Source organism: Garra rufa, chromosome 20 (genome assembly GCF_049309525.1).
Source record: "Garra rufa chromosome 20, GarRuf1.0, whole genome shotgun sequence".
Lineage (NCBI taxonomy): Eukaryota > Metazoa > Chordata > Actinopteri > Cypriniformes > Cyprinidae > Garra > Garra rufa.
In genome coordinates this window covers 28792394-28814443 of record NC_133380.1, presented here as the reverse complement: position 1 = coordinate 28814443, position 22050 = coordinate 28792394, and the positions used below count along the sequence as shown (strand labels likewise).

The following is a 22050-nucleotide window of genomic DNA, read 5'->3' as shown; positions in this document are numbered from 1 at the left end:
ATTCCCCTTCTTGGAGAACTGAGGCTACATGCATAACCGAAACTTTTTCTTGCATGTCTCTTTAACAAATGTGATGCTAGTGATGTTTATTATTTTGTAAATTGCTTTGGATAAAAGCATCTATAACTGTAAATGTCATTACGCTGATTTGAATATCTGAATGCATAAATGATATTTAAGAGCTAGTGAATAATATGAAAAGTCCATTATCATTTATTTACCTTCATGTTGCTTCAAACTGATAAGATTTGTGTTGCTCTTTGAAAATCAAATGAAGGTATTTTTAATTAAACTCCATTCCTGTCCATTTGACAAAACTGTCAATGTTTATTTGTGAATAAAAATCTAGATTACATTATAAAAAGCATATTTTGGTATTTAGATTACTTTTGCAATTTTTTATGAACTTTTTATACTTTAGGTTTTGGTAAATGGTCTTTCAATAGAGGAAAAAAATCTTTGGCTATTCCATTAAGGTTGAATTTAAGAGTAAGTATGACAAATACAGCGTGAGATGAGTAAGGAGACATTTGACCGTACAATCATGTAAAAATATGGGTAACACTTTATAATAACGTTCAGTTGTAAGTCTTTTATAAGTGATTAGTTAATGATGAAATAATCATTTACAAAACATTCACAAATGATAATTAAGTGATATGCTAACAATTTGTGTATGTTTTGTTAATTAATTTACAAGTCATTTACAAATTAATTTACAAGTAATTAGTTAATGATGAACTAATTATTTACAAAACATGACTATGTGTTTATAAATTATGAATAAGTGATATGTTCATTTTATTGTAAGCACTATGCTAACGATTTACCCATCTGTCGTAAATTATCTGAAAAATGGCATAACATGAAATAATCAAACAGATCCTTAGTAAATGGTTAAAAATTACTAGTTAACCCCTTAACTGTCACCCCCCGTTTTTTTTAAGTTTATCCAAACTTAAATTGTAATTCATGAACACTTTGGATCTAAGGTAGGTCTCTTTTTAAAGAAAACAATCAGCAGATTAGGGCATTATAAAACATCTTTACCCTCACCAGTCAGCACTTACATTGCAGTATTCACACTACAAAGTATTCAAAAGCTGTTGATGAATAAATAATGAATAAATCATTTACAACACTTTCTGCATCCCCTAATCTAAAGTGTAAACTACTCATCAGTTGTAAATGTTTTACAAACCGCCGGTTCCAGGTTTTGTGGGCATCAGGTGGGTATACACACTGGGGGAAAGACCTTTGAAAAATGAGTAAAACATTTACAACTGATGAATTGTTTACACTTTAGATTAGGGGATGCAGAAAGATTTGTAAATGATTTATTAATGATGCGATCTTCAGTGAAGGATAAACATTTAAATTATTTATATTTTAATTATTTTTAAGTGACAAATAATATATTAACTAGTAACGTATTAACCACTTACTAAGGATCTGTTTGATTATTTCATGATATGCTATTTTTTTTAAGATAAATTACTACAGATTTGTAAATTGTCAGCCTATTACTTAATAATTGTCACGAGTCTGGTCTGTGTCTGTGTTTGAGGACTCTTATTTTGTAGTTTTTGTCTCCCTTTGTTGACTGTCTCCCTGCCACTCTGCTCCCTTGTTTGTTTCTATGGACACTCATTTGACCACACCCACTCCTTGTTAGTTTCCACGGTTTCTAATTAGACCTTCCCCCTGCTCTGTGTATAAATAGTCTTTGTGTTTCCTCTGTAGTTTGTCGGTTGTTAAATGTGTAATGGTTGTTTTTCACCCCTGTCTGTGTTCCTGCATTCTCTGACGTTGATTGTATCTTCACGGATTCTAAATAAACTACTGCATCTAGATCCTCATTCGCCTAGTCTCTTCCAGCAACGTTACAGAACAACCGACCATTATGGATCTAGCAGGAAGTTTTTCTAACCCACTAAGATTGCTATGCTCCATTTTTCAGAATGGCCGTCCCATCGAGTACTATGTGGAGGAGTTTATCACATACTGTCATCTGGCACCGTGTGATGAGATCACACTGAAGGAATGTTTCTGGAGTGGACTCGACCCCGAGATCAGTTACAACCTACCTGAAGAGGACCCCAGTTGGACACTCGCACAATTCATTGATTTTGTCATGTCATGTTGCAAATCTCCGTTCACCGTAGGTGAGGTTGAGCCGGTCCACAAGATGTCTGCTAGCCCAGAGCCACAGCACAAGATGTCTGCTAGCCCAAAGCCAAGCAGCACTTCCTGAGTCAAGCCAAGCAGCACTTCCTGAGTCAAGCCAAGCTGTTCTTCCTGAGTCAAGCCAAGCAGCACTTCCTGAGTCAAGTCAAGATCCAGCAGTACTCCCTGAGTCAGGCCAAGACAGAGTTTCACTCCCTCAGTCAAGTCAAGACGTCTCAACACTTCCTGTATCCAAGCAAGTTACAACAGCACTTGCAGAGTCACTTCAAGACACTACAACACCTCCCAAATCAAGTCAGGTCACAGCTGTTCCACTTAAGCCAAATCAAGTCACAGTCATTCTAGCCACGCCAAGTCAAGTCACAGCTGTTCCCGTCACGCCAAATCAAGTCACTGCTGCTCCTGTCATGACGAGTCAGGTCACAGCTGCTCCTTCACTGCCAAGTCACATCTCCCCTAAGCGTCCAGAGCCTTCGCTCCCAAACCATGCAGAGCCAACGCTCCCAAGTCACGCAGAGCCAACGCTCCCAAGCCTCACGCCCACTAACCCGATGGGCCTCCCACCTACCACTGCATTACCGGTGATGGCAATTGCCATTTTTAGTGTGTGGGCTACACACTGTGCTCATGAAGCCTTGCCAGCCAAACAACCCGCTGCGCCAATGCCTTTCCTCGAGGCGGCGTTCATAGCGGGACTTCTTGCTCTGCCTGCTTCTCCAAGGCTCCCTGCTCTGCCTGCTCCGCCAAGACTCCCTGCTCTGCCTGCTCCGCCTAGACTCCTTGCTCTGCCTGCGCTGCCAAGATTCCCTGCTCTGCCCGCTCCGCCTAGATTCCCTGCTCTGTCTGTTCCGCCTAGACTCCTTGCTCTGCCTGCTCCGCCAAGATTCCCTGCTCTGCCTGCACCGCCTAGGCTCCCTGTCGTCTCTGTCACGACCACAACAGCCGTTCCTGAAGTTCCTGTCTGCCCAGTCACGGCTATGGAGGCAGCGTGCTCCTACGAACTCTCTACTTCTCTCCTTGCTCTGTCTGCCTCCTCTGTCTCTGCTCTCCCCAGGTCCCAGTCCATGATGTGGCCGCCTGTTCCGCCCTGGAGGGCTCCTAAGCCTCCTGCTCCGCCCCGGAGGGCTGCTCCGCCCTGGAGGGCTTCTAAGCCTCCTGCTCTGCCCCGGAGGGCTCCTAAGCCTTCTGCTCCGCCCCGGAGGGTTGCTCCGCTTCCGGCTCCGCCCTGGAGGGCTCCTAAGCCTCCTGCTCCGCCCCGGAGGGCTGCTCCGCTTCCGGCTCCGCCCTGGAGGGCTCCTAAGCCCCTTGCTCTGCCCCGGTGGTCTGCTCCGCCCTGGAGGGCTCCTAAGCCCCTTGCTCTGCCCCAGTGGGCTGCTACGCCCTGGAGGGCTTCTAAGCCTTTTGCTCTGCCCCGGAGGGCTCCTAAGCCTTCTGCTCCGCCCCGGAGGGTTGCTCCGCTTCCGGCTCCGCCCTGGAGAGCTCCTAAGCCTCCTGCTCCGCCCTGGAGGGCTGCTCCGCTTCCGGCTCCGCCCTGGAGGGCTTCTAAGCCTCCTGCTCTGCCCCGGAGGGCTCCTAAGCCTTCTGCTCCGCCCCGGAGGGTTGCTCCGCTTCCGGCTCCGCCCTGGAGGGCTTCTAAGCCTCCTGCTCCGCCTCGAAGGGCTACTCCGCCTCCTGCTCCGCCCTGGATGGTTCCTGAGCTTCCTTCGCCACCCCGCCTCCGGCCCTGCTCTGGAGGGCTGTTGCCCAACCGGTTCTGCCTCAGTCTCCTGGCCCCCCCACCGCTCCCCTGGACTTTTTTTTTTTTTTTTTTTCTGTTGTTGGAGCGTCTGGAAGCCGCTCCTTGGGGGGGGGGCTATGTCACGAGTCTGGTCTGTGTCTGTGTTTGAGGACTCTTATTTTGTAGTTTTTGTCTCCCTTTGTTGACTGTCTCCCTGCCACTCTGCTCCCTTGTTTGTTTCTATGGACACTCATTTGACCACACCCACTCCTTGTTAGTTTCCACGGTTTCTAATTAGACCTTCCCCCTGCTCTGTGTATAAATAGTCTTTGTGTTTCCTTTGTGTAGTTTGTCGGTTGTTAAATGTGTAATGGTTGTTTTTCACCCCTGTCTGTGTTCCTGCATTCTCTGGAGTTGATTGTATCTTCACGGATTCTAAATAAACTACTGCATCTAGATTCTCATTCGCCTAGTCTCTTCCAGCAACGTTACAATAATCATTTGTGAACGTATAATCATGTTTTGCAAATTATAAGTTCATCATTATCTAATCACTTGTAAATGATTTATAACTTAATCTACAAAACATATATAAAAATACTAACACATCCCTTATTAATCACTTATGAATGCATAGTCATGTTTTGTAAATGATTAGTTCATCATTAACTAATAACTTGTAAATAACTTGTAAATGAATTAGCAAAACATACACAAATTGTTAGCATATCACTTATTAAACATTTATGAATGTTTTGCAAATCATTATTTTATCATTAACTAACCACTTATAAATGACTTACAACTGAACGTTATTATAAAGTGTTACCAAATATGCTTTAAGCATGTTCATTAATTTGCACAAATGTACCTAATTATAACAACTCTAAGTGAGAAACGTAGTTTGTAATGAGAAATCACAGTAGCGTGACTTACGGTGTAAGCTGAGGGAGATGTTGATGGTTCTCTCATCTGTGAAGCTCTTGAGTCCTGTTATCTTAGCGCACTTCAGTCGCGTGCCCGCAGGGGAATCACCCACATTGATCCAGCACACAGTTTCCTGTGCGTACAGGAAGTCCATTGCTGTGGTCTGTTTTGTGGTTATGTAGAGCGACGGGCTGCTGGAGCCGCTCAGAGACGTGATCTGGATGTTCTGAGAGTTCGCAATCAGTAACACGGGGAGACGGTCCACAGGCACTACAGCAACAGGAAGACATCTGTTTCATTTCAAATATCTAATAACATTTCAGCCAATAATTCATTATAAATTAAACTGTCGGCCAATACGGATACATGTATGTGAGGGACTGTAATCTTATCTTGGACTGTTGTGTTTGTCTTACCGTTTTTAGCCTTGCAGGAGCGGTTGTCTGGTTGAACTAGATAACCTTCCACACAGGAGCAGGTGTATGAGCCGTCTGTGTTTGTGCAGGTCTGACTGCAGGTGCCATACACTGTGCACTCATCAAAATCTGAACCCACATAAATAAATAAATACTATTATTGTACATTTATGTAATTATTTGTTAATTATTATTCTCATACAATTAAAATAGTCCACTATCTGCATCAGAAGCAATGTCGATATTGTTGCATTCATAGGAGTCTATATTCTTTCTTGTGAAAGTGTGTGAATGCAACCGACCTTTACAGGTCTTTCCATCTTGGCTGATCTCATAGCCGCTCTTGCAGTAGCACATGGGGCCGGTGCGTGTGACAGCACAGTTGTCCTGGCAACCAGTGAGAGTACAGTTGAGCGCCAGTTCTACAGAGATCAGAGCAGAGGACAGCTAGAGGTCAAACAACACAATCTATTACCAAACAGATTGACACACTGACTCACGCTGCCCATCAACACTCACTAAAGAGACTTCATGAAGGACACAAAGTTCAAAAGAACAACAAAATGTATTAAAAGCAAATTAAATATTTGATATAAAGCACATGATACACAAAATGTCATAAGTTTTGTTTTTACACAATGTAGTAACACAACTTCATCACATAGTGAATGGCAATGCAGTACATGTCAGAATAAGACACTAGAATCAAGCTCTCTCTATATATATTGTTTTACCATCCACAGAATTTATCATTTTCAATTCAGTGAGTAAGTTAGTTATACAGTAGCAAGATGTTTTATACAAAACATCTAGCTATAACTAACTTACTCAATAACTAACTACATACTACACTACCTCTTCAGAAAAAGTGAACTTGGATCTCCTTTTAGCTAAACATATCCTAGTATAAACAGGCTATACCTACTGTACCTTTAAGACTTCTATATAAATGAGTCATTGTAGTTTATCAGCATGGTATGAACAAAAAAAATCTGTAGAAAAACAGAAAATGTACTGATAATTTTCTGCCAGGACATTATCTGATACATTTATGGACATGGTTTTACCCAAAAAGATAACACAATGCAATACATAATTCAAAATAAAAGTAATACACCAGAAAAATAATGCAGAAAATGTCATCATATTAACAAAATAAATTCGGCCTATTTTTTTATTTTATTACAGACTTTTCTTAAAGGATTAGTTCACTTCCAGAACAAAAATTTACAGATAATTTACTCACTTCCTTGTCATTCAAGATGTTCATGTCTTTCTTTCTTAAGTTGTAAAGAAATTATGCTTTTTGTGGAAAACATTTCAGAAATTTTCTCAATATAGTCGACTTCTATGGTATCCACGAGTTTGAACTTCCAAAATGCAGTTTAATGCAGTTTCAAAGGGCTCTAAATGATCGAAGCCAAGGAAGAAGAGTGGATGTAAAAACAGCGATGTAGGATGATTTTGAAGTTGGAGGAGAAAATAAGTTTGGAGTTTTTCGACATACCCTAACTGTATTGAACCGGAGTGCACAGAGTATGCATGCGCATCACAGAGCTAGGGCCTGTCCACACGGAGACGCGTTTCGCTGTATACGTATACATTTTTTATCGTATTGGCGTTTCATCCACACGGATCCGGCGTTTTAGGAGACTGAATCCGCTATTTTTTGAAACCGGGTCCCAAAGTGGATAAATCTGAAAACGACACCCTCGCGGTTTCGTGTGTACAGCCAATACGTATATTTTGTGAAACGATGATGTCATCACATCACGTGTCGGCTGCGTCACACGTAACAGCAACAACAATAATGGCGGACTACATGATTGTGTTCGTGTTGCTACTAAGCCTACTAGCTTTATTACAGCAAAATCTATGGCTTCTATGCAACTATTATGAGCAGGGCCGTGCAGAGAGTAAGTATAAAAAGGGCATCTGAAACTAGGCATTAAAGAGCCCCTCGGGTCCATCACCTCATTGTAGGCATCCAGTTACTTATGTAACAAGTAACAATTTCATTAATAAGACAAATTATGCATTATTTGAAGTTTTAATTGCGTTTCAGAACTCAAACAACTGAATCAGTCATATTTTTTTCACTATAAAAGGGGCTCCATAAATAGGGCTGTGCTCAAAACATCAGTGCAGCAATACTGTACTGTATATTGTGACACATTCCTTGCTGATATGTGACCATGGACCACAAAACCAGTCATAAGTATATTTTTTTCAAAATTGAGTAAATAAGCTTTTCACTGATGTATGGTTTGTTATAGGACAATGTTTGTCTGTGATACAACTATTTGAAAACGTGGAAGCTGAGGGTGCAAAACAATCTAAATATTGAGAAAATAGCCTTAAAAGTTGTCCAAATGAAGTTCTCAGCAATACATATTACTAGTTTATCGTATATTTATGGTAGGAAAAAAAAAATTATATCTTCATGGAACATGATCTTTACTTAATATCCTAATGATTTTTGGCATAAAAGAAAAATATATAATTTTGACCCATACAATGTATTTTTGGCTATTGCTACAAATATACCTGTGCTACTTAAGACTGGTTTTGTGGACCAGGGTAACATATATGTATTATTACAGTGGCCTCTAGCAGCCAATGCTGTGAAGCAGTTTTGAGAAAGAAACGGAACATAAAAGACCATTTTAATGTTAAAAAGATAAAAAATATTTTCCTTGGACCTATTCATTTTGATTAGAAATTGTTGTGTATTAAATTGTCAAACCTAAAGATTTTCTTCTCTCTGTTAAACACAATAATAAAGAACAGCTGTTATATTAAACTCTGAGTGGTCACTATTGAAACTATATGTGGCCCCTGATGTATTGTATTGTAAGATTGTAGACAACAGGCTTTACTGCAGAGTATAGAAATAAAACAAACATATTAAGGAAGGAATTTTATTTCACTATTTAAAATATTTTAAATATCGATTTAAGGCAATTTGTAACCCTTTTTAAGAGCCGCAAAAATAAAATGAACAGTATGAGTAGGATTTGACAATGTACGGTAGAATATTAAGGCATAAAATGGCATGATTTATAATTCAGATACAGCTTCACACAAAACAAAATATCTTATACAATGGAATTTCAGCCTTTATTCCATTAAAAGGGATAAATCGAGTTTATCATTTATTATATTTATTTAAAACTTAAATATTACTGTCTTATTTGTTTATATTTTTAGAAGGCACATTAACTTCTTTCACATTTACAACTCTGTGTTTGCTGCATAACAACGTAGGTCGATAATTGCAATAATTTGACCATAAAAGAGCTGAAAAAATTTGGAAAAGAAAAAGTAATTCTCTGTCACAAGGGGGCGCTTTAAGAGCGCTGAAATATTACGGTTTCCCTAGTAACGGCTGTATACAAATCAGCATTAACGCTGTTTTATCAGGCAATACATGAAAATGACAACGACATGTTTCTGAGGACAGTCGGTTCTCTTCAGATACATTCATATAAAGACATCAGTGCCGCGTTTTGACTTTGAAACCTACAGCGTGCGTATTTATTCAATGAAATCATTGCCTTTTGAAGTTTAATCCAGCCCTACAGTCTTTCCGTCCCCAAATGTACGACCTCCTAAATTATAATTAAGTATTTTCTTATACTATTTAACATATTTAAAACTTTTTATGGCCTTAAATTTGATACAACTTAAGTGTGGAGTTTTTAAGGACCTGCAGGTGCCCTCTCCTTTATGATAGCTCGTCGGGCAGCCGGTGAAACATTTTGGTAGCCCGACTGGAAAACACAATAGCCCCGGGACGTCGGGCTAGCGATTTTGCGAGCCCTGCATTACATTTAAAAAAAAAAAAAAAGACCAGACCCAAGGTGCCCATGACAGACCTTTGACAGAAGGGCACTTTGGGCATCTGAGCAAAAGGGGCGGGTGCTCAAGCCCCCTCTGCACGTGCCTGGTTATGAGCAACAAGCCATAGGCTGTATCCGAAATCGCCCCCTATACCCTCAAATAGGGCACTATTTGAGGGGACAGCCATTTTAAGTGGTGTTCGAAACCATAGTGGACATTCTCGAGTGCACTCATTCAATCCCACAATGCACCGTAAAAACGAGTGTACAACCGATGTACGCTCAACAGCTAGAGATAACCCATAATGCACTGTGAGAGTCGCGCGCCGACTGAATTCCCGCGTCTCGCCAGACGATGGCGCCTGCAGCTGAATCATCCATCCGTTCATTTTACAACGCGCTGGTCCATGGCGTAATACAGCGTACAACACAGGTACAAATTCGTTGTAAATTGATTATTAAATTGTTTAACCAGGGTTTATACGTAAATTCCTTGACATAGTTCAAGATAAATCATTTAATCTTACTACTCGAATTGTCCGTTTTAAATGATTGTTAAACAGTAAGCAATACTATGCAGAAGCGGCAGTCCTTCCGGTGCACTAAGTGTCCGAATTCACTCACTCGTTTTCATTCACTCCTTCAAGTGAACTGTACAAGTAGACTAATGTAGGGAATAGTGAAAGAGGGTATAGGCGGCGATTTCGGATACAGCCATAATGTTCGCATCTTCGTCTTCTTCTTCTTAGTTCGTATACAGCGTGCAAGGTTATGCGCATGCTCAAAGTCTTCTTCTCCGTGTATAGCGTATCTCTATGGCAGAATTACAGCACCCCACACTGGTCTGGCATATACTACACCGTTTTCAGTGGTTTCGTGTTTACAGAATTTTTTTTTAGAAGGAGGAAAAAAAATGATCGGATAGGGAACGCACCGGCTTCGTGTGGACGGAGTCCTAGACAAGATGAGCATTTGTGGTTAAAAGGTGTATAAATTGTACATTAAAAAAACAACAATGATCGTTTCACTAGATAAGACCATTATTCCTCAAATGGGATAGTTTAGAGCCCTTTGAAGCTGCATTTAAACTGCATTTTAGAAGTTCAAAATCGGGGGCACCATAGAAGTCCACTATATGGAGAAAATTTAAATGTTTTCCTCAAAAAAAAAACATAATTTCTTTACAACTGAAGAAAGAAAGACAAGAACATCTTGGATGACAAGGGGGTGAGTAAATTATCTGTAATTATTTGTTCTAAAAGTGAACTAATCCTTTAAATGAGGAGTTGTTGACTTCTAAGTTTTAAATGTGTGTTAAATAATCTCAGTGTTTCTGACAATTTCTGAACCAGCTGCTTTTATAGTTTACTTTCAACAAACTAGGCTAAAGATTTTGGCTATAAATGTTGAGTGTGTGTACAGTATCTGCGCAAAACTTTGATTTTTAACACAGTAAAAAGAAAATCATATTTTCTGTGAAATGGCCTATTTAACTGATTTGACAAACCTCAGAGTGACTGAAATGAAATAACAGCACCTGGTACCTCAGCAGGCAGTGAACAGGAGTGATGTTAACACAACACACACATACATACCTGTCTCAGAGCTCAGGGGACGCCACAAACATGAGCGTACAGTCAGAAACAAATGAGCCTCTAGATAAACTAATTCAACAGCTCACAGCAGCTATGCTAATATGCTAACAGTTCTTTATGTCGACAGCCTTAGTGGTTTTGTCAGTGCAATCATACGCTCAGTCCAAAAAAGTGAGGTGTCTATGTATGAAGGATTTTGAAACATCATAAGCAAACTCCTGACATGAAGTCTGTTCCAAAGAGTCCAAACAGAGATGTGCCTACTCTAGTATTCCACTGTAAGCTTAGCAAAATGCAACTGGCAAACAGCAAGTTAAGCCCTATTTGTGTGGCAAGTGGAGCTGCAAGTGGAGCATTCCAAATCAGTCACTTTTGAGGTTCCATCTCAGTTAGGATGCTGCCTTAAAAGACAAATGCCTGTGTTGGTAGTAGGCAGCGAGGCAGCTCATTTGGTTTTGGGACAGAGCTAACAAAACTCATACTCTGTGTCAGTATACATAGATATTGATATTCATGTACTGTAGGTATATGTGTGTAGATGAGTGTAAGCATGTAGAGCTAAGCATGTGAAGTAAATTCTTCATTGCTAATCCTTAAGAGGATTGAGTGGAAATGTGACAGGTATTTTGCCTGAACTTCACATTTCACCACACTACAGTAACATAGTATTCTGATGGGTTACTGCTAACTGAGCCAAACACTTTTTTACAAAACGCAAAATGAAAGTAAAACTTCAAAATGAAGTAAAATTAGTTCAGCATTTCACATTTCTCATACATAACAAGTGACACAAATACTTTAAATGGCCATTGTATTAAAGGAGTAGTTCACTTTCAAAACAAAAATTTACAGATAATGTACTCACTCCCTTGTCATCTAAGATGTTTAAGTCTTCAGTCGTAAAGAAATTAGGTTTTTTGAGGAAAACATTTCAGGATTTCTCTCCATATAATGGACTTCTATGGTGCCCCCAAATTTGAACTTCCAAAATGCAGTTTAAATGCAGCTTCAAAGGGTTCTAAATGATCCCAGCCGAGGAAGAAGGGTCTTATCTAGGAAAACAATCGGTTATTTTCTAAAAACATTTACAATTTATATATTTTTAATCTCTACACAGAGTACACACTGAGACCCTTCTTTCCTCGGCTGTGATCGTTTAGAGCAGAGGTTCTCAACTCTGGCCCTCGAGGTCCACTTTCCTGCAGAGTTTACCTCCAACCTTGATCAAACTCACCTGTAACTTTCTAGTAATGATGAAGAGCTTGATTAGCTTGTTCAGGTGTTTGATTAGGGTTGGAGCTAAACTCTGCAGGAAAATGGACCTCGAGGGCCAGAGCTGAGAACTCCTGGTTTAGAGCTATTTGAAGCTGCATTTTGGAAGTTCAAACTCGGGGGCACCATAGAAGTCCATTATATGGAGAGAAATCCTGAAATGTTTTCCTCAAAAAACGTAATTTCCTTACGACTGAAGAAAGAAAGACATGAACATCTAGGATAACAAGGGAGTGAGTACATTATCGGTAATTTTTTTGTTCTGAAAGTGAACTACTCCTTTAACCCTTTCAGTGGTGAGTTTAAAATATTCTAGTGGACCCCCGAGAGTGAGTTTTTTTTAAGCGACCGTTATTTTAGAACGTTCGTCCTTATTGTTTCCATGGCGACGCGTCATGCTTGTCACGTGACACAACACAGCCACAATAACACTGTATGACAGATAGATCGCTTTAATTTCGTTTTTCCTTTTTTATCCAGAATACTCACACACTTGCTTACCATGCCATGAACTATCTAATATTCCGATTCACAAATATGTGTGAATTAGTATGATTCGTCGTTTAAAACCCTATGTAAATGATCTGGATCGTGATTTGAAACTTGAGATGGGCGCGGCCATGTTTGTTCGCGCTGCAGTTCAGAGAGTCCTGTCAGCCGCGTTTACATCAGGTACATTCATCCGTTTCTCCCGAAATACATGCAAGTAAGTGGCTGGTGAACTAGAAGAGGATTAGAGTGAACCTTTTAGTTACGTTGCCTATGTGTATGTGATAGAAATAAAACACATCGGCAAATTATATTTGAATAGATGGTTATTTGCTGCTTCCATAGACCTATGTGTGTATTTTACAAACTCTTAATGTCTCGTTTTACTAGTACTTATGTGTATTTAAATGTCTGAAACCTAAAATAAGCTTTATGTGGTTAAAAACGCTGCATAGTTGTGATTGTATGACAAGTGCAGAGCTCCGCCGTCTCTGGCTCTGCGCCAGCCATCGCGCCAAAGCGCAGTTTGAATTTGTCAGCTGCGTGACGTCACCGAACGTTCTAAATCCCATATGTGGGACCGTACTCTAGTGATGCGCGGGTCGGGGTTTTTTTCAACCCGCGGGTCCCGCAATTATGAAATTATTTGGCCCGCCCCAGCCCGCCCCGCAGTACTGTGTCTATTTTTACAACCCGCCCCGCCCCGCACCCGCGACAATTAAATAGACATACTATGCATTGTAATGCAAATGAAAACCGAAAGTGCTTTTCGCCCTTTAAACTGGCAACAATACTGTACGATTATGAATATGAACCATAAATCAAATCATATTAATAACAAGATAATCAGTGGTGTAACGTTAGTGGTGCCGGAAGAAATGTGGGTATATATGCTTCATTTATGAATATCGTTTTGAACTTTCTGTTTGAACGCATTCGTTTACTGGATCCTTGGACTGAAAGGTTTAAAGGTTCACTGGTTTAAGGAAGTTCTGATCATGAAAATCTGCTTCTTTTTATTTGTAAGATATTGTTTTCGTTATTATGTACTGTTTAAAATGACTAGGGTGCAGGAAACGCAGCGGGCGCAATCACCAAATACATTTCAAAGCAAGCCGGCGCCACAGTCCTGACTACATCATTGCTGTCTTTATTGTGTGTTTTTAGCGAATATTTACATTCATTCACATATAACTGGATGTGGTTGACTGTCATGATTTTGGCTAATGCAGGATAATGCGCATCAGAGGAGATTTAAACACGCATAGCACCAGGCCTGCAGAGCCGAATGAGCGTTCGCTTGATGCGCTTGTGGCTGGCAGCGGGAGCTGCTTGGCGCTTTCGTGACGTGACGTGTTGATAACCTTATTAAAGAACTTAATAAAATATGAAAATAGATATTCCCAAATATGTAATATGAGCTATAGGGAATTGCACGCAACATACATTGATTTTTTTTATTTTATTTTGTATTTAATGACCCGCCCCAACCCGCCCCGCAAATAAAGTGACAGTTTCTTTACCCGCCCCAACCCGACCCGCGGGTTACCCGCGGGGCCCGCGGGTTATGAGACGACCCGCGCATCACTACCGTACTCCCAGGGGCACAGAAATTAGAATCCCATATGTGGGACCGTACTGCTCAAAGGGTTAAGGCAAATACTTAATATGTATCGAAGCTTGTTTACATCACAGAATAAAAATTAAAAAAGCTACTTAAGACTTTTTATTATCTCACAATTCCAACTTTTTCTTGCAATTGCCAGTGTCTACTTTATAATCCAGACTTTTTCTCTCTAAATTGTGAGTTTATAGCCTATTTCACAATTCTGACTTAATCACAAAAAAAGTCCACTATATTGAGTCTCGCAAATCGCAACTGTAAGAAATTTTGTAAGAAAAATTGTCTTTTTTCCCTCCCTCAGACTTGCAAGTTGCAATCCCAATTAGTTTTATTTAGTAGCAGAAACGGGTTTCCATAAATATGCTGTTATTAAACTATTAGATCATATGTTTACAGGTGTGATATCCCATATTGGTCACTCTGTTCTCTGTATACCGAAAAGTTCCTCTTGATCAAACTATAAACAGCATAGCACTAGCAATGCCAAGACCAGAAGTCTGTCAAATGCATAAATGTTAAATGAAAAACCCCTATTGGTCAACCATTGGTTCTTTTAACAAATCATGTCACTCTAAATGTGTTTTCTCACATTAAGGGTTATTACATTAAGAAAATTACTATTAAGCTGCATTTAGTCTGTAACATACTTTGGCTTCAGACATCAAACTCTGTGCCAGCAACGTCTGCTCCAGTATGCTTGACTAATTCACCTTCTGCTGACCACTGAACTGCTGACATTATTTCTTTGTTCCTCAAGGTATAAGGTCAGATTGAATAGTCTTCAGTTTCAACAACTGACTTCACATTGAGTATATAAAGTGACACATGTCCTCATACATGAAGCCATGCAGAGCTAATAGCATGTTTCCAAATCATGAATTTCAAGATCAAGCAGTTCAATTCAAATCATATTTGGAGAAAATGTATTTCATGGAGAGAGACTGTTAAAATGCACAGCTTCTGCCATTGGACAGCATTGGGAAGCTGTACTATACTGTGTGGTTTACAAAGCTACTCATAATGTAGGAACAACATGAAATTACATTAACAATCCATTTTATTTGGTCATGGTGGCCATTGCATACTAGAGCTTGCAATTGTGCAGGACTTTGAAAACATAAGCGCATACTGAGAAATGCACTTACAGTATGTTATTACTGTAAGTACTTTTTGATATCCCTTCAGAAATGCAACTGTTATCATTCTAAATTATCTATTTATTTTATTTTGTTGTGATTGAGATAATGAGATAATGCATTACAAGGGCTAGACTGTCTGCACTCAATACACACTCATGAAACATACATTTTTAAGTGCAAATCATTCTTTTGATGATATTTCAGGCTACAGGTATTTGGAGTGAGACTGCAGTAAAGCATTGTTTTATTCATTATGTGAGTTGTACTTCGGCTCCACAATTCTGCATGGTTGAATCTGATGACTTGAGGTGCGCTGGTGAACCCATGGTTAGAGGTGATCACCATATCAGTGCAATTTCACGAGTTCACGCTTACATATAATTAGCCGGAGTATGGTAGTGCGTGATTGGCGTGCTGTCCGGAAAAAAGGCTCCGAGCTCGGGAGCGTCCCGAGCCCAGAGAACCCCCCATGGGAGTAGCGAGAACTCGGAGTGCGGAGTAGGGGTGGTGGAGGGATACTGATAAACCGTCAGGTGAATAGAGGTGAGTCAGCTGTATTTGTACCTATGGCATTGATTGACTTGAGTGGGTTCCTCTTGTGATGTTACGCTAAGTGTCTGACACGCTCCTCCCGAACTTTGTTAGTGAAACATCATATGTCACTAACCTCATCAAAAATATCTAAAATCATGTCTTATTAGCAGTTTATATGTATGCTGTTGTTTTGACTTACATACAACACTGACATTAGACATTACGATTTCTATAACTTGACAAGGATATTTATAGGCAAATTAGTAGTAGTAACTGGTTTAGACATTACCAGCATAAACATTGTTCATGAACCTTGTCAATACACAGCAAATGTGGTGCTATGCAAATGTTGATTTGTGTTTGATTATAGATGCTGTACTTTCACCTTCTCTTTTGCTTGCAAAGTCTTTCGGTTCAAAGTACTTCGACTGCAAATTTGACCTTTTTTCCTTTTTATGGATAGAACATAAACATGCCTTGAAAAATAATGAATAATGAAAATATAAATAACTATTATAGGCCTACCATCAAGATTTAGAGTAAAACCAACGGACTACAGTTTTATGATGTACACTGCAAAAAATGCTTTTCTTAGTTAGATTTTTTGTCTTGTTTCTAGCCAAAATATCTAAAAATTCTTAAATCAAGAAGGATTATCTAGATGAATAAAAATGATCATTTTGTTTTTAGAAAAACAAGTCAAAATTAAGTGTGTGTTTTGCTTGAAACAAGCAAAGAAAAATCTGTTTGAAATAAGATTTTTTTTTTTTTTTTTGCTTACCACACTGGCAGATTATTTTGCTTGTTTAAACTTTATTTTAACTTGTTTTTTTCTGAAAACAAGAAAATCCTTCTTGATTTAAGAATTTTTCGATATTTTGGCTGGAAACAAGACAAAAAATCTAAGTAAGAAAAGCATTTTTTGCAGTGTACTCACTCACTCACTCCAATTTTGTTCATTTTAAACAAGTAAAGTTAGTGTAGCTTTGACTAAAACAGCTTCTGTAAGGTGTTATTTTCTGGTGTATTGTCCTCCATCACCTTGTCTGCGTGTCCATGTCCAGACAGGTTTGTGTCACCTCACTGGAGCTCACCCACTGGTGTCATGCCTAAAGAGAGTGACTACAGTTGTGTGTATGAGAGAGAGTGAGTGTGTGTATATAGAAGTGAAGCTAAAATAGACAAAAGGTAAATTAAGGTTAACCGCATATGAAACGCCTACAACAGACCCAGGATTTTTGTTTCCTTATATACACTATTTGATCTGCACTGAGATGAGATTTTTAGTCATAAAACATTGTATAGTTAAGGTGACAATCAACAGATATTTCAGCAAATAGCAAGATTGCAAGTGTAATATTTAGGGATGCACCAAAATTAAAATTCTTGGCCGAAGCCGAACAAAATTAAACACTAGGCCATTTACCGAGCATGGTTTTCCGTGTTTTCCCCCCATGTATTTTGCTATTTTTTTGAGACAGTCCTCGCTGCAGCCTGTAGCGCGATGACGTAGCTGGATCAGGTCCAATACTGTCAGTGTTTCCTAGTGTTTTCTCCCCTCACATGGACTTCAGTTGGTTTCTCCCTTTGTCTCCCCCTGTTGTTCTGTGTTTTATTGGTTTGTCCCCATTAGCTTTGATTTGGTTCACCTGTCTTGTTAATTTGCTACACTCCCTGCCACTCCTATTTAAGTTGTTTGTTTCCTCAGTTCAGTGTCCGTCGATAATGTTTCCTGTCTGGTTTATGTGCCGTGGTTTTGTTTGTTTGTTCATTTTGACAATAAATTACCGTTTAATATTTACTCCGGTTTCCTCAAGTTCATCTGACATCTCATCTCCACCAGAATTGTGACAGATCGACGGACCAAACTAAAAGATGAACTGGGCTGAGGACCTACTCTGGAACCTCTGAAACCTATGTGGAGGAGTTTTTGAGCGTTTACCATCTGGTGGGATGGAGTGACAAGATGGTTAATGCATGTTTCCAGATGGGACTCAAGGATGACAGTTTGTTTAATTTGATTACTCCTAGTGATTGCTACCGTCCCGTAGCAGATTTTGTAAATTTTGTTCTTGATTTATGTGGTTCCCCGTTTCAAGTCATGGTAGAGGATGGTAATCCTCCTCCCATCTGGAAACATGCAGCAGTCACCCCATCTCACCAACAGCCAGAGCCCTCTGCATATCACTCCAGCGACCTCACTCCCTCCTTGCCTCCCACGTGTCCCCAAGTTCTCCTAAGCCCCACGATGGTCCTCAGCCCAGTGTCGCAGGCTTCCTCTCCGCGTTCAAGCCCGTCAGCCGCCATGCCAGCGTCAGCTCACAAAATGGCTGCCACGCCAGAGTCTGCAAGCAAGATGGCTGCCATGACAGAGTCTGTTCGCAAGATGGCTGCCACGTCAGAGTCTGCACGCAAGATGGCCTCCGTTCCTGAGTTCCCGGCCAAGATGGCCGCCGTTACTGAGTTCCCGGCCAAGATGGCCACCAAGCCTGAATCCCTGGCCAAGATGGCCGCCGTTCCTGAGTTCCCGGCCAAGATGGCCGCCAAGCCTGAGTCCCCGGCCAAGAGGGCCGACGTTCCTGAGTTCCCGGCCAAGATGGCTGCCAAGCCTGAATCCCTGGCCAAGATGGCCGCCGTTCCTGAGTTCCCTGGCCAAGATGGCCGCCATTCCTGAGTTCCCAGCCAAGATGGCCGCCAAGCCTGAATCCCTGGCCAAGATGGCCGTTGTTCCTGAGTCCCTGGCCAAGATGGCCGCCAAGCCTGAGTCCCTGGCCAAGATGGCCGCCAAGCCTGAATCTGCACCCAAGATGGCTACCGTCAAGTCAGAGTCTCCGCTGGTTCCGCCCAGCCTCCCTGAGTCTCCGCTGGTTCCACCCAGCCTCCCTGAGTCTCCGCTGGTTCCGCCCATCCCTCCAGTGACCGCTCGCCCAGAGCCTGCTCTCCCAAAGTCTCTGCTGGAGACGCCCAGCCCTCCAGAGTCTCCGCTGGGGTCGTTCAGTCCTCCAGAACCCGCTCCTCCAGCGTGCCCTCCAGAGCCAACATCACAGCCAGCGTGCCCTCCAGAGCCGACACCTCCTCCAGCGTGCCCTCCAGAGTTGACTCCTCATCTAGCATCCGTGCTCCCCTGGGCAGGCTACGCTCTGGATTTCCCCAAGAAAATTTTTTTGGGGGGGCTACCCCTCTGATCCACTATGGCCACCTGGACTGTTTACCCGACCATGGCCACCTGGACTGTTTACTCGGCCATGGCTTCCTAAGCCCCCAGATCCGCCATGGCCACCTGGACTGTTTACTCGGCCATGGCTTCCTGAGCCCCCAGATCCGCCATGGCCACCTGGACTGTTTACTCGGCCATGGCTTCCTGAGCCCCCAGATCCGCCATGGCCTCCTGGACTGTTTACTTGGCCATGGCTTCCTGAGCCCCCAGATCCGCCATGGCCACCTGGACTGTTTACTCGGCCATGGCTTCCTGAGCCCCCAGATCCGCCATGGCCACCTGGACTGTTTACTTGGCCATGGCTTCCTGAGCCCCCAGATCCGCCATGGCCACCTGGACTGTTTACTCGGCCATGGCTTCCTGAGCCCCCAGATCCGCCATGGCCACCTGGACTGTTTACTCGGCCATGGCTTCCTGAGCAACCAGATCTGCCATGGCCTCATGGACTATCTATCCGGCCATGGCCCCCTGAGCTTCCTGATCCGCCATGGCCTCCTGAGCACCCTGACCCGCCCTGGAGGCCTCCCCTGTATCCTATGTCCCTGCCTAGCGGCCTCCAGGGCGCCCACCCTCCCTCCCCTTTAGAAGTATACGGCGTGGGACGCGTCTTTTTGGAGGGGGGCGTTACTGTCAGTGTTTCCTAGTGTTTTCTCCCCTCACATGGACTTCAGTTGGTTTCTCCCTTTGTCTCCCCCTGTTGTTCTGTGTTTTATTGGTTTGTCCCCATTAGCTTTGATTTGGTTCACCTGTCTTGTTAATTTGCTACACCCCCTGCCACTCCTATTTAAGTTGTTTGTTTCCTCAGTTCTGTGTCCGTCGATAATGTTTCCTGTCTGGTTTGTGCTGTGGTTTTGTTTGTTTGTTCATTTTGACAATAAATTACCGTTTAATATTTACTCCGGTTTCCTCAAGTTCATCTGACATCTCATCTCCACCAGAAGTGTGACAAATACGTACTGGATGTTTATTTTTTTTACTTTTTATTGCCAAGGTACAAAGCACAAAAGTACAAAAATGTCAGCATTATACATGTATATAATAAAAATGAATAAATACAAAACAAAACCTTAAATATAAATTAAAAAGATGCAACAAATTGATAGTTTTTTTTGGATGATGAAATAGTTTGGATATACTGTTGAACCTCTTTTTTTTTAAATAATAAATAAAGGATTTTGTTGAGTGAATTTGCAGCGGTGAATATGAAATTTTGCAAGTAATAATAGTAGGTTAATGATAAAATATTCGTTAATTTGATCTTTTTTGATACTGGATGTTGTTAGGCGCCTGCGCGGTGTTTTGTTTTGCCGACGTCATGCCCAGTAGCGATCTCTGAATATAATAAGAATGCGCAGATACACTCTAATTTTAATTTGCATTTTTAATATGTTGTTTTACTAACAAAAAACCCTGTTTTACAGTGTTTTATAAAGAATTGAAAAACTATTTCTGTACTATTATTCATAGTACTAATAGAAAAGCAATCAAAACTGTCCGTTTATGTTCTGTCTTTAAAATATTTGAGTAATGTAAAGGTCATGCATTTCTTTGATTGTAACTTTTTATTTATTTTTCTTTTCTTTTCTTTTATTTGTTTTCAGTTTCCCTGACTTTATAATATATGTTGTATTTGTCTGTGTCTGTTGTTTAAAGCATAAATAAAATAATAATAATAATAATGTGAATGTGCTGGTTTAAAGGGACAATATTGTATTGTGATATTCTAACCTGTGTACTAGTAGTGATGAATATTAATAAGTAATAATTGATGAATAATAATTTACATGTGATGCTTATGCTGTGATGTGATGATCTCTACATACATGCAAAATGTTAACATTTTAAAGTTTTAAATTGCATAACTTTAGAGCTTTTTAATTTAAATTTAATGGATTAAAAGCATAATATCTTTGTCAAGTATTATTTTCAGTGAGCGTACATACAACATATTAAAATGAAGCCATTTAATTCAGGTCATATTTATTGTTGAGTGGAAGCAAAAATATGTCATTATGTGTCATTTTAAAAATATGTCTCTATGTCATTTTAATCCTAAAGTTACAATATAATAAGGTATGTAAAATACTTTAAATACCAGTGCACATTCAAGGTAAATGGAAAAATAATAACAGCACCAATAAAAAAAAAAAAATAATAATAATCTTGTCAGATGTCAAAAAAAAAGTGTGCTTAATGATATTTTGACTGGTAAGAGTTCTTTCTTTAATGGCTATACTCATTTTTCTATAGTGATCTACATTGATCAGCAAATTGAAGCAGAACCCAGTGTCAGCATGTACGTATATGGGGGGAAAAACAACATTAAACATTAGATTCAATAGACAAACTGATAATAGCTGTCAGATCAAGCTGTTTTCACTCATGTGACTGTTTATATTGAAATATCAGCCAAATAAACCACTGCGCATGCGCGTTACAATGCACAGTACGTATTGGACCTGATCCAGCTACGTCATCGCGCTACAGCCTGCAGCGAGGACCTCTTGATTTTTTTTACCATTGCATACATTAAATAGCAAAAATTAGCTTTTTACAGTTTTGTCTTGCTTTAAAAAAAAATCAATTACAAAACAACAATTTAAAAATATTTACTTAACACTGAACATTTTTTACATTTTAGTAGACATTATAGCCAACCAACAAAGCTCACGCTTTGGACCTTAAAACCTGGTTAACGAGCTTGTGCAGCGCTGTCAGAATACATACAATTTGTGCGTGTGTTAGACAACATAACTTTTTGTAGTTTATTTACTAATGGTTTAAGGCCATTTCACGATTTCAGTCATCATACAGTAACCAGCAACAGCCACCCTTTTCTCTTCTCATCGAAGACATGCGATGCAGTTCTAAACAGTCTCTCGCTGTCTCTGTGCTTAATGATTTTTGCATCTTTCTCTGACAGTTTTAAATGCTTCCAAACTGTTGACATGTTTTCTGCATTAGTGTGCGCCTCTATTTGATCAAGCCACATCATTGTTTGGTATAATTTATTCAGACTTTTTACTTATTCCGAACTCCGAAAGAGCTTTTTTTTTGCTATTTTCAGCCAAATAATTTCAGTGCATCCCTA

The 22050-nt window shown here is 40.5% G+C and overlaps 1 protein-coding gene across 1 annotated transcript in view; it reads right to left on the bottom strand.

The window, feature by feature from the left end:
- The window catches only part of LOC141293509 (prolow-density lipoprotein receptor-related protein 1-like), an 84657-nt gene that overhangs the window by 25453 nt on the left and 37154 nt on the right, over positions 1 to 22050 (bottom strand). Inside the window, exons 4-7 of the mRNA XM_073825540.1 lie at positions 5550 to 5669; positions 5248 to 5376; positions 4842 to 5101; positions 831 to 864 (exon numbers count right to left, since the gene is read on the bottom strand). Of these exons, the coding sequence (XP_073681641.1) occupies positions 831 to 864; positions 4842 to 5101; positions 5248 to 5376; positions 5550 to 5669 (543 nt within the window). The remainder of the gene's footprint in view (positions 1 to 830; positions 865 to 4841; positions 5102 to 5247; positions 5377 to 5549; positions 5670 to 22050) is intronic.